The sequence below is a fragment of the Notamacropus eugenii genome, chromosome 3, assembly GCF_028372415.1.
Source record: "Notamacropus eugenii isolate mMacEug1 chromosome 3, mMacEug1.pri_v2, whole genome shotgun sequence".
NCBI lineage: Eukaryota > Metazoa > Chordata > Mammalia > Diprotodontia > Macropodidae > Notamacropus > Notamacropus eugenii.
Genome location: NC_092874.1, coordinates 75,660,456 through 75,678,921, shown reverse-complemented (window position 1 = coordinate 75,678,921; position 18,466 = coordinate 75,660,456). Strand labels below are relative to the sequence as shown.

The following is an 18,466-nucleotide window of genomic DNA, read 5'->3' as shown; positions in this document are numbered from 1 at the left end:
GAAAAAAAATGACAGAAGTATGACAACACTACTATGTCAGGATACAGGGCATACATGTAGAGGCAATTATTGATCATCGAGGTCAATGACTTGACTTTGAAACATCCCCCAACAGGTGTCGCTTGCTGTATCTGCTGTTACGTTAGCACAAGAAGTCTTAAACAGAACTATGATTCTCTGCTTCACCACTCTCACAGGACAAAGGACCCACTCCTGTTTCTACAGAGAGATCCATTGAGTGGTGCTGTACCACAAGTAGCTAAACTGTTAGTGATCCATCTTCTCCAATAAAATTACCGTGCGTCTCAAAATGCTGCCACCTTACCCAAGGAAGGAGTGGTAGGAATGCAGAAGAGCTTCTGCAAATAAAAGCTAGGACTTCCAAAGTATAATATAAACTAAAAAGAAGCTAATTACTTTTATACCTGTTTCTTTTCACCCACTAGATTATAAATTCCTTCAACGTAGGGGCAATGTCTTATTCAACTTTGTGGCCTGAATGGCATTAAATGTAGCAAACAGTTCAAAAACTGTGAAATTAAATTGAACTGTGGCAGAGGGAAACCAGATGCTATTGACAAGGCAATCCATCTCTAGCATTTCAATGTTCAAGAAAGGCTGTGATTCTGAGGAGACCAGAACTCAAATACCACCTCTTCCATAAAGCCTTGCTTCATGTCTTGAACTGGAAAGCTTAACCTGATCTCACAGCACTTTAAAATCCTCACACACATTGATCATATTTCAGTCTGTATTATGGATATTTGTAGAAGAGAAGCATCCTGAAATAGTAGAGAGCTAGCTCACCTCCAAGTCAGAAAGACCTGGGTTCAGGTCCTGCCCCCAATACATATTAGCTATGTGAATCTGAGCAAGACATTTAACTCCTCAGGGCTCTAAACCAGTGGCATCAAGCTCAAGAAATGGAAACTAATCTGTACATAAGGATCCCTTTAGGCAACATATTGAATTGGTTTTGAAACATAATATTATCTATTTTATTATATTTTTATTCTGTCAAATATTTCCCAATTACATTTTAATCCGATTCAGAGGCATTCAGGAATGTTATGGGCCCCAAGGGCTCTGAGTGTGACACCTCTGCTCTCTGCACCTCACTAAGACCAGAATTTGTAGAGAAGGCGGAAAGTATAACCCCTTCTAGGAACTCCTTGTACCGATGAGCATTCTAGAGCATATCAATCAAATGCTTATAACTGAACACCTATTATTTATAAGAGGGCACGAGAAACACCAATAAGACATAATCACTAGTCTTGAAAGAACTTAACAATACGGATGTGGAAAGTCAACTCAATTAAGGTAAACTAATCTACAAACTACATATGAGGGTGAAGAGGTGTTCCTCCAATTCTCACACAGTTATATTACGTAAGGACAGTCTCCTGGAAGACAATGAATACAAAGAACTAGTTTCATTAAAAACAGATCATGTCAGATTAAATTCATTTCCTTTTCTGATAGGATTGTAAAACTAGTAGATAAGAGGAATGCTATGGATATGGGTTACCTAGATTTTAGCAAAGCTTTTGATAAAGTCTCATATTACGCATTAGAAATGAGATCTATCAATTAAAAGAGAATACAATCATATGAATTCAGAGTTTGTTGGATGACCAGACTTAGAGATTATTTGTGGTAGTTTAATGTCAGGTTGGGAGAAGGTCTCCAGTGGAGTGCCTCGGGTATCTGTGCTTGTCCCTGTGCTGTTTAATTTTTATCAGTGGCTTGGACAAAAGCATAGACGCTATGTTCATCAAATCTGCAAGCAGATGATACAAAGCTGGGAGGGGTTGTTAACGCAGTAGATGACAGAATCAGAATTCAAGAGAATCTTGACAAACTGGGAGCACTGGGCTTAATAAGAATAACAACAACTACAATGTTTATATAGCACTTACTATATGCCAGGCACTGTGCAAAACTAAGCACTTTACAATTATTATCTTATTTAATCTAATTCATCTAATAAGTTAAAATTAGATTCAAAGAAAAAATAACTTCATTAGCTCAAAGTGGGGGAGGCATCATTAGCTGTCAGTTCTGAAAAAAAATATATAGTTTTTAGTGGATTATAAGCTCACTATTAATTAGCAATGGGATGCCAATCAGTCAAAAAACGCTTAATAGATGTGTACTATATGTTATGATAGCCAAAAAAACTAATTGTAGTTCTTGGGCTACATTAAGAGAGGTATAGCTTCCAGCAACAGAGAAAAGTCCACCATATTCCACCCTCACTAGACTTCTTCTGGAGTCTTGCACTCAGTTCTGGGTACAGTGGCTTAAGAAGGGCATTGATGAGCTAGAAAGTATCCAAAAGAGTACAACCACAATGGCAAACGGTCTTGAGTTCATGTCATATAAGAACTGGCCAAAAGAACTCAGAATATTTAGCCTGAAGAAAAGAAGACTCAAGGGACACTTGTTGGCTGTCTTCAAACGTTTAAAGAGAAGGGATTAGATTTGTTCTGTTTGGCCCCAGAGGGCAGACTGGGAGGACTATAATAGATAGAAGTTGAAAAGATACCAATTGTGTTTGAGAACAGAAAAATTTTCCTAACAATCTGAGTTGTACAAAAGTGGAATGGTATGCCTTACGGTGACTTCTCCACCAACTCCCTCCTTTGAGGTCTTCAAGCATAGTTTGGACCAACCAACTTTACTCACTATGTTATAATGAAGATTATTTTCACGTATAGTGGGTTGGATCAGATAGATGGCAACAAAAACCTTAAAACTCTTTAATTCTGTGATATATAAATGTGTGTGTGTGTGTGTGTGTGTGTGTGTGTGTGTGTGTGTGTGTGTGTAGACAGAGAGAGACATATGCAGGTCTAGGTAAGAGAAAGACAAAGGTAAAGGAAAAGTACATGTAACAGTCCATCACATATATTCCTTGACACAACTCAGAAAGTATTTGCTACCAAGGCAAGGATGGGTTGGCAGCTAGGTGTTCCCCATTGTGAGTCAAAAAGACCTAAGTTTGAATCTTATCTTGAAAACTTGTTAGCTTTAGTAAATCCCTGAAATTATAAATTACAAATGAGTTGCTAATCTACACGGGAAGACAGAATTTCCATGCTGGGTCATTCCCTACATCTATGAAATCACAGGTTAAGACAAAGTTAATAAAATAAATAAGCATTCAACACATGAATCACAATAAAATCATGTAAAATAAAATCCTGAAGAAGGGGTTCTCAAAGTTCAGTCCTCAGATCCCTGGGAGTACCCGAGACCTTTCAGGAGATCTGAGCTCAAAATTAAAATATTACTTATTAAAATATTCCTGTCTTTTCCAACTACATACCTTATGTGAGGCCAGATTTTCTTAATATATTTCAAGCAAAACAAGATATTGCAACAGATTGAATGCAGAAGCAGATATGACTCCAGCTGTCTTCCATCAAACAAGACATTAAAGAAACTTGCAAAAATAAGCAAATCATTCTTCTCACTACTAGTTTTGTTTGGAAAAACACTTATTTTTCATTAACATGATACTTATGTTTAATTGTTAGTTTAAACAAGTGAAATTAAAAAATTTAGAATATTTATTATGTTATACACTTTTATATTACATAACGTATCATATTATACAACTTATAGATACATAATCTACACAAATAAAAAAACTCTTTGGGGTCCTCAATAATTTTCAAGAGTATAATAGGATTCTGAGACCAAAAAGTTTGACAATCACTGTCCTACAGGAGACTTTTACTTTTAATTTCACCAAATACCATTTTTCCAGTCCCAACAAAACCTACACATACTAATTAATGAATTAGAGAAGCTAAGGTGGTACAGCATAGTGGGTTCCCATTGTTTCAAGGAGGGAGAGAGATAAGCTTGTCATCTGAGCGCTCTCTTAGGAAGGCTCAGACATCCTCTGCACTGAAGAATGACTCAAAGTATCCTAAAGAATAATCCTTGACCTTCCTCAAAGGATACGTGAGCAGCTCTTTAGAGTTTACATTGTCTATGAATCAATATACCAATTAGCAAGTGCCAAGCCATGTAACACCCCTCTTACACCATTGCACTAAAAAGGATGATTTATTGCAAGGACAATTAAGAGAAAAATTAAGGACTAATAGTAAAATAGTGATAATAATGCTGGAGAATGACCCAGCTTGTAGCTAGTCCCACCAAAAACCTTTTTTAAAAGCCTGAGTTAATTAAGAATGAAGATGTATCTGTAATGCTCTGTACATTTCTCTGCTTTTTCTTTTCCCCCAAGTTCTGATTCACTGCACAAATTTTGACTGATTGGTTACCCAACAAGCAGTGTCAAAAGTATCCTCCTCAAAGATACAATGTCTCCCTCTCTATCTTTGTGTTTCTGCCACTCTATCTAAAGAGAAATCAAATAAGGACACACTGATTAATCAGCTCTGAAAAGCTGAGTATTTTAGAAGCTGTGTTTTATTATTACAGAAGGGAGATGTGAAGTCATTTGTAACAAGAGATTTTAATTTTTTTAAAATTCTCTATATCCTTAGATTAACATCAACACATCTGCCAAAATCTCTGTTGTTTTCAGAGCTCCCAAATAACTGAACACATTAATAAAGTCACATTCCCCTTTTTAAAGGGTGATTAGTTGTAGTCTTAATGATGTTTTGGTTTTCTTTTTTGGAAGGATGGATGCCTCTTGTCTCCGATTCAGTTTACAATATGTTTTGATATTCTTTAAAAAATACTAAGTGGATTTTAAATTGATTATAATAGTAGATTTAATCCATAGCAATGGAACTCTTAAAAGGTATTAGGTACTTTAAAAAATAAACGAGAGAGAGAGAGAGAGAGAGAGAGAGAGTGAGAGGGAGACAGAGAGAGAGAGATGGAGGGAGGGAGGGAGAGAGAGAAAGGGAGAAGGAGAGGGAGAATGGTATCCTACAAAATAGTGAAAAGAACACTTCATCTGGAGTTCGATATCACCTCTGCTTCTTGCTATTGGTGTAGCTGTGGGCAAGTCATTAACTCCTCTGCAAGTCAATGTATTGATCTGTTAAATGGGGAGCTAAATTGGTAATTGCTAAATGCCTTCTGGCTCAAAATCAAAATTCTTAGAGAATAAAACCTCCTTGAGGGTAGAGATTATGCAGAATTTAGAACTGGAAGGGTCTTTAGGGATTACCAAACCCAAACTTTATTAAATTAGGGTCTTTTAAAAATATTTTCATAGCGTACTTATTATTAGTTTCCTTTGCAATCCTATATATTTTATTTCATGCATTTTAAAAACATTTTTCTACAAAGGGTCCACAGGCTTCACCAGACTGCCAAAGGGGTTCACAAAAAAGTGAATAATCGGGGATCTGTGCTAATATAGACCACATAAACTGGACCTCAAAACAGAGTGGGCTAGTTTTGTCCTTTTGCAATTGTCCCTAGCCCCTGAATCAATCAAATCAATATTATCTTGTCTTGAAAAGGGGAACTATACAAGAGGGGGAAAAAGGACCATAGGATTTCATAGCCAGAAAAGGCAACAGAGATTATCTGTATTACCTGCTAATTTTATAAATGAAGAAACTACTGCTCAGAGAAAGCACAAAGATTTACCCAAGTCAAGAGCAGTGCTGGGACTAGAAGGCAAAGTAGCCTGATGGAAGATCTAGGGCCATTTCCCTGACACTATGCCATCTAAAAAATGTCTTCCAATTAGTTGGGTAGAAACCATCACCTATACATCATTTCAAAGAAATGCAATTCATATCTCATGATCATAGATGGAAACTTGGAAGGGACCTCAGATGTTATCCGGTCTAGAAAGATGAAACTCACATTGGTCCACAATGCTCCAGACTGTATCCAGAACCAGATTAAAATGTAGCTGGGAGATATTTAACAAAATAAATAAAAATACATAGATAATGTTAACATGTGGCTTTCTAAGTCACTATGCCCATCAGGAATATTTATGAGATGATCCAGTGCTCCTCCCCATTTCTATTTGAATTTGACATCACTGACTTAGTTTAACTTCTTAATTTTATAAATGAGAAAAAAATGAAACTCAGAGATGTATGAGGTGACCTACACATCCCAGTGTTAGAAAGAAGCAGGTCTGAACTCCTGTCCATTGTCTTCAAAATCAGCACTTGATCCGTTATGCTACAGTGGATTCATTCAATCAACAAACATTTATCAGATAGCTAATATATGTTTAAGGCATCAGGCCAGGCAGTTTTGGCAACTTGTTCTACAGTGTCCTGTGGAAAGGAGTCAAATGAGTGCTTTCTTCAAAACTAAACCTCTGAGATTTGAATACAGGTCTTTGCCCACTCTGAAGTGAGCTGGATATATCTTCATTAGTAATTTCTGGGTTGAGAAATACCAGGAATATTTTAGATGACATAAATTTGAATGTGGCTTTGCAAAAGCTAACCAAAGACCCAGACTACCAGTGGAGATGGAACAAAGTCCAAACACACACATCCCTCTATCTAGTATAGTCCAGACTAGAGTAGAAAAAAAATCATTATGGAATATAAGATAGGCTGAGGTCAAAGAAAGCACAAACTGAAAACTGAATTCAGATGTTTTGCATTTCCCATGGGTCATTACAAGCTCAGAGTACCTTTCCTGGGACATTTGGGTTTGAATCTCATTGGAATCTCACAGTATCTCTTATGTGAGCATTGGCTCTGGAATTAGAGGACCTGGCTCTGAATCCTGTTTGTCACTTATTCCCTATGTGACTTTGGGCAAATCACTTAACCTCTCTGTACCTCAGTTTCCTCAACTATGAAAGAAGGTCTACATAGCCACTGAGGTCCTTTCCAACTCTGGACCTAAGAGCCCAAGATCCTTTGCATGATTCCCAGATGTATAAAGGCATCTCTTTATAATTAATGTTCCAGATCTATCATTTTCCACCAGGTAAATATCAGCCAGACCCTGCCTCTCACCCATCCCTGTGGTTCTTATGTACCTCAGGGATATGGGCAAAGCCCCTGACCCTCATCTACCTGGAAATAAGGAAAGGAGAGAAGCAGAGTAAAAAGGCAGGGAACTAAAATCAGTAGACAGAAGCCCATGAAGGAAAAAAGGGTGGTGCTAAGTGGGGGGAAGGTGTCAATGGATTTCCCAAGTCTAGAACAAGATGTCACTGAGGTAGGTCTAGAAGAGGGATAAATAACAAAGTCAGAGTAGCAGTGTCCTGCTCAACTTAAATGAATAAAAATCCATCATCATGCATGTGTATGGGACATTTCCCACACAAATTCTTCCTAGAAGATAATGAACTGTTGCAGTGAATACTACTAAAAGAAAAAAGTGATGGCCACCCTGAAGTTGGGAAAAATTAGGATGGAGAATAAGAATTTGTTGATGCCGGACATCAACAAAGAGAAAGAAAAGATGAAAGAAAGAATGAAAAAAGATGAAAGAAAAGAGAAAGAAAAATGATATACAGGTGATAGTTTCTACCCAGCTAACTAGAAGACATTTTTAGGTGGCATGGTGTCAGGGAAATGACCAAGCCTGGTAGGTACAAATATCTGTTCACTAGCAAAGTAAACTCAACAGCAGGATCAAGACAGCTCACCAGGTTCTACAAGATTGAAATATTCTCATAAGACACTAATACACCAAACAACTTAATTATAAATTTGACTTCATGCCAAGTAGGAAAAGCCCTTGATGGATAACAAGAATATTTGGTCACTACCCAAAGAAAATTAACAAATTGATATTATAGTATAGCTCAATCTTGTCCAACCTGGAATAGTGTAAGCTAGTTTCAGGAAAAGGTAATAAATCCTGTATGAGCTACTACTGAGGTTCCAAACTTATAGAGTTGAAAAGTCCTCATCAAAGGATAGCACCCCGGGGGACCTGACCCTGAAAAAGACAGAGTCTTCTGATCCAATTTACTATAAGGACCGAATTGACTAAAGCTCAATACCCAGCATGACCCAGGAGATGCCCCTACTGTAGAGAGGTAGGTGAGCAACCTGAGAAGGGATCTAGAAGAAACCAAAAAATACAATCTAGAAAAAACAACATGATACATGTTTTTCTTTGAGTTGTACTGAAATGAATGGCAAGGGGAAACAGATGCTAAAAGTACAGTGATTGATCATCATGACATCATCTTCTATTCTGAGTAGTTAAGAGAAAAAAGGACTAAAAAGGGGGATTAAGGTGAGATGGGACTACAGAAGGCTCCATCTTTGCCCTTCTTGCCACTTTTACATGCCCCACTTTGAGTCAGTCATGACAGTAACTAAATCAGTGGCAATACTGGTGACATGCTGGATGGACCACAGATGACCACGGACAGACAGAGACAGAAATAGAAACAGGGGTGTGTACTTGTAAAAGTTTAACAACCAGATCTCCCAGGGGGAAAAATCATGACTCACTTTTAAGTTTAATCAGCATTAACATTTTCTCCATCACCTTCTTAAATACAGAGAAGACCATCAACAATACACTAATTCAATTTATTGGTAGCATTTACCAACTTGTGAGATATAAATGCTCACACTGAAAAATTAACAATCAGCTCTCACGACAGCCAGCAGAAGCTCCAATAATGTATGTGAAGAACAGTTTGCCTATTTTAATGAGTTAGAAGATGAAGAGTCCCGGAGGTGTGTAATTACCAGCTAGATGACTGAAGAAGGGCTTTTTTAGTGAGAATTTGAGGAAGCATATTCGGGTGCAAGTTTAGAATTTGGGCAAGAAATAAGGCAACAAAATATAAGATCACTTTAACCACTACTTTAAAAATGAAAAAAGAGGAACAATTATACTGAGTGCTCTCAGCCAATGGTTCAGAATACTGAAGAACTTAATAAGTCTTCATCATTAAAAAAAAATATTATGGAGACAACTACATCCTTAATTCTCAAGGAAAACCTACTGGGTTTCTAAGACATTCAACATACCTGCAAAATACTATCTCACATTCTTTAGTATTTTGCCTCTACCTTAAGTGAGCTCAAAATGAAAACAACCACCAAATGACTTTCAGAACAGAACAGGTGTTTCCAGTGTCTGTTGATGCTTGTAGATTTTCTTTCCATGGAGAAATTAATGAGCTAAACACCTGAGTATTGGGGTAAGACAACCCTAAGAAGAACTGAAGAACCACAGAAAAATAAACCATTTTAGGCAAAAGGGACCTTGGAGGTTGTCCACTCAAGTAAAAGACCCAAAGGAGTTGTGATTTGCCCAAAAACACAAAACTAGTTTGTTGTTAGTCAGGACTAGGATAGGGTTCAGATCTCCTATACAGGGCATCAAAGGAATATTTCCTGACCGTAAGGCTACTGCAAGGTTGGAAACAACTGCCTGATGGTAAAAGCACTACTAGATCCCTCTAGACATGTCAGATGACTGTTCCCCAATCAGAACTCCCCTCTTTACTTTGACATTTCTTGAGTACCCATTGCGTGCTTAAGATTTCCCATATACTTGCATGATTTTGTACCTTACCTATCCCAGACTCCAAAGGAAAAAATGTTGCTAGTATTTTGTCCTCCTCTCCCTGAATCTTCCCCCAAAATCACACATGGATGTGACCATGACCTCTGGGGGAGAGGTGGTGGTGATAATTATCAAATCTTTTTAAAACAAAGGATGCCATTTTATCACTATTTAAATACTCAAGGGATCTGTGATCTCATTGATTTGAGAATTCCTTCCAGTGGTGCATAGTGTAACCCATCCAAGATTACCCATCTGAATGGCTCTCCTCAGTGTCCCACATGATGTGGTCAACATCTTCCTCACTTTCTCTAGTTATCATAAAGGTTCCAGCAAAGCACTCTGGCCATCCATTTGTCATCCCTCACTCTTGCCATGGGACAGCCCAACTTCTCTTTGTATTATACAGTTCCTGAATAACATCCTTTACCCTTGGTATTCTTGGATGTTCTTCACTGGTTACATGCTGCAACCTGCTCATACCCACCATTCCCCTCTGTGTGATGTTCATTTTTAGCTCTTCAGAAGCAGGGGTAGTTGAGACCTCACTGCCATGTAGCAACACTGATAAAATGTCAATTTTGATAAGATGGAACTTTGCTTTCATGGGAAGCTTGGGGTCAGTCAAAGAGCTCTGCCAATTGCAAACAGGAAATTTTATCACTACACTAAATTAAGGGATGAAAATTAGACAAGTTTTCTGATTGATTGATATTAATAGGTAATCACTACCTTAGTGGGGAAGAGGTGGGATTCTGATCTTTGATGAGAGGGTACCTTTTATGGAACAGGATCCTACACTTCCTAATGATATCTGAAATCTCTGGGGAATTCCCTAAAATGGTTTTGTATCCCTAGATCTTCAAGATGATTCCAGGCTAGTAGAGAATTCCGGGCTATACCTGACCTGAAATGACCTGAACTCAAGCATTCAACTTGAGTCAGAGTAACCGTGCGAGACATAGAGAGGGAATGGAATGATGAGGATGTTACATTCCAGAAAAGGGAATATAAAGAGGAGAAGGTGGTTATACTGAATGATGACAAGGATTATGGACAGGGTGTGGAAGTATTTCTGATAGCCAAAGCTTAAATAGCCTTTGTTTTCTAATCATTTACCAATTTGCTCGGTAGGAAAATGTGAGCAAGCACAGAGAATCATCTCCCAGATCAAAGTTGGTCCATATCTTCATTTCTAGCCTATTTTACCATGATGCCAGGTACTGGACAAGTAGTTTTCATTCATTTCATTATTTCAAAGACTCTTTTAGAAATATGGTTAATTTTCTTTTCCTTTGATTCTCTTCTAATTATTGAAAAAAGGTAATTTTTCAGACTGTATTTTTCACTAGTATAAAAGAAATTCTCTCCTTCCAGTGCGGGCTGGCACCTACTCTGCCAACTTAGAGTATGGGAAAAATGTCTGGAGTACTGAGAGGTTAAGTGATTTTCCCAGGGGCAAGTGATTTTCACAGGGGAATCTGTGACCTCAAGGTGACATGGGGACTTCTAGGTCCTTAAGTGTGACCTTTTGACTGAGTTCAAGTTTTACAAACCCTTCTATTGAGGTGATTTGTTGTGTGAAGTTTAGATTCAGTCAAAGGGCTGCACTTGAGGACCTAGAGGGCCACAAGAGGCCTTGAGGCCACAAGTTTCCCACTCCTGGCTCAGGGTGATACAGCTGGACTAGAGACTTGGCCTTTCTACCTAGGGAGAGCTCTCCATCCAACACAACCTACTTAATAAATGCTCCTTCAAGGACTGACTCCACGCTGACTCTTACTAGCACTATACAGACTCAATGTAATTTTTAAAGTAGACCACACTTTTTTCAGTAGAACAAATCCAACACCAGAAATGATGGAAAAGACAGGGTCAAAGAATATAAAAAGTCTTGGGCAACTTCTCCCTCCCCCACCCTGCACCCCCAACAGCAATGACAACATGTGCTCCCAGGGATAGGTAAAAAGAACAGTCTATCTTTTCCCATGCAGGAATATACATCCTAAGCATAGAAACGTCTTTCTTTTTAAATGGCTCATAACATCTGTTTTCTAATAACAAGTGTTGCAGAGAAAAATCACTTGTGCTTTGCATAAACTATCTGACTAATCACACTAGCAGGAGAAGCCTGATAAGCTAAACCGTCATGGTGAGCAAGCCATTAATGTCCTGTTGTGAAGGGGTTTCCCATCTAGTTATGAATGCAGAGATAAAGCCTCCCACCAAAACCAATCTTTCTGACATCTAGGACAAAAAGAGGCTTAATAGCTCTTCAGTTCAATAAAGCCCCAAATACTTACAGATATAATCTAAATCAGTCCTATTAATTTATTATTTATATGTAATTAAATAAATACACATGTTATTATTTCTGAGGGTGGAGGTCCAAAATGCTGCCACCATCTTGGTGACAGCATCATCCCCTCAGCCTGAACAATTGCCAATAACCTGCTCATTGGTCTCCCTGCTTCAGTTCTCTCCCTACTCTGGTCCATCCTCAACTCAGCTGTCAAAATGATCTTTCTAAAGCACAAGTTCTGATCATGTCATCAGCTTATATTCAATAAACTTCAGTGGCTCCCTATTGCCTTCAACATTCAATATAAAATCTTGTGTCTTTTAAAGCCATCCATAACCTGACCCTTCTCTATCTTTCTAATCTACACCTTAAACTTTCTACCCAATGTGTCACTCTTCAATCCAGTGACACTGGCCTCTGTTCCCGTTCATTTCCACAACATTCCATCTCCATCTCTTGTTTTCCCTGGCTAGCCCACGTGGCTGGAATGTTTTCCCTCCTCATCTCTGCCTCCTGGCTTTCCTGCCTTTCTTCATGTCTCAACTAAAATTCTACTTTCTATAAGAAGTCTTTCCCAGACCTCCTTAATCTTAACACCTTCTCTCAGAGGTGCACCTTACCCTGTCTAAATCTCGTTCGAACATAGCTATCTGCATCATGTCTCTCCCATCAGACTGTGGGCTCTGTAAGAGCAGGGGCTGTCTTTTGCCTCTCTTTGTATCCCCACAGCTTACTTAATACAATGTCTGGCACATAGAAAACAAGAAATGAGAGTTCACTGATGACATAGCCCATTTGAGTTCAACAGCAGACCTTGAAAAGCTCTAAGTATTTAGTACTCTTTTACCAGTACTAAATACTTAGAGTATATATAAGCTTTATGAATTCCAGATTAAGTATGTAGATATAAAGGAAAATCTGTCTCCAGGTGACTCAGGATGGACAAAGAGTTAGCATCCAAAGTGCAAACCTATCATGAATTATGAAAGGGTGTCATTGAGATGCAAAGACAAGAAAGAACATCAGGTTCAACAGAGAGGAGAATTAAAGGGAATTAAATCATCTGAAGATATAAATTCTCTCCTAGCTTTAAAAAAGTGTCTTTTGTGCCTAGAATAATTCAAAAGGCAAAAATAGAGGCATGGAGAAAACAAGGAACATGGAGACATGGATGGACAGAGAGTTCAAGATAATATGCATACAGTAGTACAGATATAAGGAATCATTCAATGGAAAGCTGGTCTCTTTCGAGACCCTCAACTGCCCTCCCTAGCCCCCCAACTTTATGGGATAGTTTCTGTATCTGGCTAATACAAGAAAAAAACCTGGGTAAGGGATATCCATATATGGATCCCAATATAGTTCATTTCTGGGTTGGTTATGCTCAAATTATGAACCTGGGAGTTCTTAAGAATAAAATACCATATCTACTATTTTTACACTTCAGGTAAGGAAGCAAGAAGAGGGAGGGGAAGGAAGGAGTAAGAGGGAAATAGAATTTAGAACTCAAAACTTTAAAAAATATATTTAAAGTTGCTTTAAATATAATTAGGGGAAAATGAAATATTATTAAAACTTTTAAAAAGAATGCAGATTAAACGAAGTGTGATAAACATTTATCCCCCAGTAGCTGGTTGTTAAGATTTACCAGTCAAGCCCTGCTTGCAACCTAGAAGAAAAGTCAAACACAATGAAGTTAAGTAAACTTTGCCACTATTTTTCACATATGGAATTCATAAAGCTTATATATACTTCTTTTATCTTTCACATTTTTCACTGGCCCAAATTTTCCAGCCATCCCCTTCTCTCCCTTGGCCATCCCAAATCTTCTGACAGCTCCAGTTTCACTAGAGCAAGAGAACAAAAGCTCCCTCCCTCCATCACATAAGACTTCAAGTCCCTTCACAGTTACCATTTCCCTTGAAAACTCAATGAAAAATTGGTCAGAAAGAACAGGCAGAATGTGTTCATATTCTTTTAGGATCGTAATGATTTCTTTCAAGCTCTCAGCACATTCTCATTTGTCATGAACAAAGAGAACCATCTGATGCTCAAAGTCCTCCTTGTGGTACCTCATAAGGGTAAGAATGAATAAATGAACAAGAATCTACTGAGTGCTTGCTATACAACAAGCACAGCGCTGAGAACAGGATGCAGAAATACAAAAGCAAAGACAATCCTTGCTCTCAAAGAGCTTGAATTCTGATAGTGGAGAGAGCATATAATAAAGGAGTGGTCGCCAGGAATGGGGAGAGGTGCCATAGAGAAGCAAAGGGGCAGTTAGAGAGTTCATTGATTGTAGTTCCAAACCTGCAAAGGCAGAAGGGTTGGGGGAGCAGGGAATGTCAACATGGTAGCCAGTGAAGTAGCCAGGGAATAAATGAAGTACAAGTAGAGCCAGTCCCAGGTGCAAGGGACCACTGAACGAGGAGCCACCAGTCAGCAAGCACTCCCCAGGCAGGGGCTCCAGTCATAAAGGACTTAGCAGACTCTGGGTCAAATCTTGGAGTCTAGACAACTAATACCAGTGGAGCAAAAAGTTCTGCACAGTTCTATAGAGCTGCAAAGTTTGGGGCTAGCAACAGACTGTTTATTTTATTTGAGGATTAGCCTGGATAAGCTCATAGAGATGCACCACTGGATGGCTGATCACAAAGTCATTAATATTTTGGGCCATCCTGAAAGCCACAGATTAAGGTCTAGACAAAGGGAGAATCTGTATTAGAGAGATCAGCTTCACCAAATGCAATCACATGAATTCTTAAAAGTACTGAAATTAAACCATATCAGATCAAGAGTGATCTGTCTGCACAGAGATCATCAATAACAAATTAACATAATTCCCACCCCTTCACAAAGAAACCATATACAATATCATTATATAACAACTAATAAAAATAACCTGCTCTTGCAAATAACTTTAATCCTTTAGGTTAAAGGTCAAATCTGAAATACAGTTAGGTTCTTCCTTAAATCAGTTCAGTACTCAAAGATTTTCCCAGTTTATTTGGTGAGGGTTAGTCTCAGAAGGAGTCTCCTGGGGATCCACGTGTTTCAATGCAATGTGTTAGCCTCCTCCCTAACAAATTTCCCCTGGTTAAGTAGTCTTTCTGTTATCTGATCAACTTTTAACAAGTCCATTTCTATTTTGTTTTATTATGTAAGTTTCTCTCCCCATAACAGCAGAGCCATAGCAGGGCCAGCAGAGCAGTGAGACAGGCAAAGAGAATTAAAAAAGAACAAGGACCAACAGGTTAAGATGAGCAAGAAGGCCTTCGTGCTGGACTTTCTTGGGGGTGGGGCAGCTAGGTGGCACAGTAAATAGAGAGAGAGGGTTTGACCTGGAGTCAAGAAAATTTGAGTTCAAATCTGGCCTTAGATACTTATTAGCTGCGTAATTCTGGGCAAGTCACTTAACCTCTGTCTGTCTCAGTTTCCTTCTCTGCATATGGGGATAATAATAGCACCTTCCTCCTAGGACTGCTGTAAGGAACAAATAAGGTTATCTGTGTGTATGTGTATATGTGTGTGTGTGTGTGTGTGTGTGTGTGTGTGTGAGATTATTTATTTATAAAGTGCTTTGCAAACCTTACAGTACTATATAGATGCTAATAAAATTATTGCTTTATTATTGTTATTATTTTGCAACAAGAGAATTTCTCTTCTTACAGCTGAGGATACATTTGGTTGTTTCCAGCTTTTTCACATGAAGTCTGCATAATGTTGTTGTTAGAGCTAAGCCAGACGTAGCACATTTCTTACAGGAAAGAAGCTACTACCTCCAAAAAGAAACAAATTTCTGAGAGACATCAGAAGAATGTGGATTGGAACATGCCCCTCTACAGTTTGAAAGGACTGGAAGGATTGAGATACCTCTTCCAAGGAGGAGGAGCTACAGGTATCTTTTACTTAAAGTCTACCCACCCCACCCCACCCCCACTAAGAGGCAAACATCAAAGACACTCTAGGCAATACAAGAGACCCTGGAAGTTACTGTGTGACCTTGCAAATCAAAAGAAAAGGCAAAACTTAAATAAAGGCCAACTGCCTACAATGTCTTTTAGAAGAGGAAAAAGAGACATAAATAATAACTTACCGTCGGTCTGAGATTTACTGAGGAATATTGTGCTGGCCCGAGGGTGGTCTGAAGGGTTGAATTCCATGTTCAAATCTTTAAAGAAACAAAATGAAAACATATGAACTATATCGCAAAAGTGAGAATTAATAGTATAGTAACTGTCAGATCTCCTAATGACTAAGTGATCATATCGTTAGATGTCCTTAAAAAAGGAAGAAAAGAAAGAGAAAGAAACAAAGAGAAGGAAGAAGGAAAGGAAGAAAAGAGAAAGAAAGAATAAAAGAAAGAAAAGAAAGAAAGAAGAAAGTAGGGAAGGAAGGAAGAAAGGAAGAGAAGGAGGGAAAGAGGGAGGGAGGGAGGGAGGAAGAAAAACCTGTTCTTGTGCTAGTAAACTTTTTGGGTTTCAGTTCAGGGTCTTGGAGAAGGAGGATGAAGGAGGAATATGAAAACACATACACACATACATACATACATACATACATACATGACAGACACTGAGGACAACTGTCTACCAGTAATTTGTATCTCATTGGAAAATGCTGCCCTTCCACCCCAGGAGCCTGCTAAATCACAGTGAATGCACACTGGAATGACAGAATTTCATAGGCTCCCAGACTGGGCAGCACTCTTTGGAGAGAGAAGCATCAAGTCTTTTTGGCACTGTGCCAAGAGCACAGGGGCTGGAGGACCTAGACTGGAATGCTAATTCTGTGTGACAATGGGCAAGTCATTTAATCCTTCCAGGTCTCAGTTTCCTCATTTGTAAAATAAAGGAGATGAAATTGGTGACCTCTGAAATGCCTTCCAGCTCTAAATGTATGTTCCTATGAAGGGCTGGGGAACTCGGTGACTGGTCTGACTAGTATCTCCAAACTGTACTTTGTCAAAGACTTTTCTTCATCCAAAAGCTAAAACATCTGTCAAGAATTTGCAGTAGGATGGTAGCAAAGAATTGTTTTTTCTTCTTTGACAGTACAAGAATCTTAGAATCTATTCACTGGAAGCAGTTTTCCCATTCATTTAAAAAGACAACAAATGCAAGTCATGTCATAATTTTCCAATGGTCTTCTTTGAAAACAAAGGATGAACACAGCCAGACAGGATTATCTGGAGGCTAGCATACGAAAAGGCGAAGATGTCAATAGAGACATATGATGGGGACAAAGAAAGAAGCAGGGGGAAGGAGGAAAAAAATGTCTAAAGTAAATTGATTACTAGTCAAATTAGCTTGGAACATCAAAACATACAGTTACATAAATGAGTTTAAAATCTAATTCAAATTCAATCATTGCTGCAAAAAAAATGGACATCAGAGAGAGGGGATGGAGGAAGGATTGGATGGAATAATAGGGAACAGTGCTGAAGACACCAAGGGAGATAAAATCCTCAAGAAAAGAGTGGATCAATGGGGTCAAAAGTTACCAAGAGGCCAAGGAGGATAAGGACAGAACAGAGGCTCCTGGATTTGGGCATTGACTGGTCACTGGTGATCATCAAGAACAGCGTCCATGGTGGGGACAGGGAGCAGGGAGAATGAGAACCAGAAGCCAGATTGCAGTGGGCCTATCACAGTGTGTGGCACAGAGTATGTACTTGGGAAATGTTTGGTGAATTCACTGGTGAGGAGGTAGCTTTGCAAAACAGGATCAGTAAACAAGCTTTTCTTGTCTCAGGGAAGAAATCACAAGCACCAGTACTTCCTAAACGTAGGTTCTGCCTCTAAGTTCAAGACACTATTTCCAAACAATAGGTTCTATATATCCCCTGGACTACTGAGCACAAAAGCTGAAAACCAATGAAGTGTGAGGGGCTCTCCAACAGTCAATCAATTGACCTAAATTTATTCCCTTTCTCCTGGCATTTTGCTCATCTCCTTTCCCTGGTGACAAAAATATTTGTATACCTTCAGTCTCTCAGAATTCTCCCCAAAACAAGCCACATGTTGGGAGCCTTTACAGAAGAATCCTTATTTTTCTCCCCATATTAAGGTAGAAAACTCAACTTTTTAAAAGACAGAGAAAGAAAAAAACCTAGGGTATTCTGTCCCCAACAACACCCCCTTCAAAGGAAGTATCAGCATGTGGCAAAAAGTAGAAAATGCTAATCATTAAGCCATATGGTATCAAGAGTGTCTATAAAATGAAAATCGGACCAGACTGGGCCTCAGTACTTTCCCAGAATCAATCATTTCAGCATTGGAGGGGATCTCTGAAGGTCATCTAGCTAAAGCCAAGCCTGAAAAAGCATTCCTTTTACATCTCTGACGCATCGTTGTCCAGCTTTTTTGTTTGTTTGTTTTTGACCTCCTCTTAAGGATGACCTTTTGAATTACTCTAGTTATTTGGATGACTTTCCCAATATCAAGCCCAACCATATCATTTTGTGATTTCTACCCAATGCTTCTAATTCTGCCCTCTGGGACCCAAAAGAACTAATTTAACCCATCTTCCAAGACACAGACCTTCAAATAATAGCTATTGTTTCACCTCCCACTTCCAATAAGTCTTCCATTTTCCAAGCCTAATGCATCTCCATTTCCTCTAACTTATTTTCAGAGGCCTTTCACCACATCAGATGTCTTCTTCCATACTTGTTCTAACTTAACAATGATGAAT

General features: G+C 38.7%; 1 protein-coding gene across 10 annotated transcripts in view; it reads right to left on the bottom strand.

Annotated features, from left to right (window-relative positions):
• Window positions 1-18,466, bottom strand: part of CCNY (cyclin Y) — a 306,697-nt gene that overhangs the window by 80,994 nt on the left and 207,237 nt on the right. For all 10 annotated transcript variants that reach the window (XM_072652032.1, XM_072652033.1, XM_072652041.1 and 7 more), the window contains one exon: window positions 15,870-15,944. In XM_072652032.1, coding sequence (XP_072508133.1) covers window positions 15,870-15,944 — 75 coding nt within the window. The remainder of the gene's footprint in view (window positions 1-15,869; window positions 15,945-18,466) is intronic.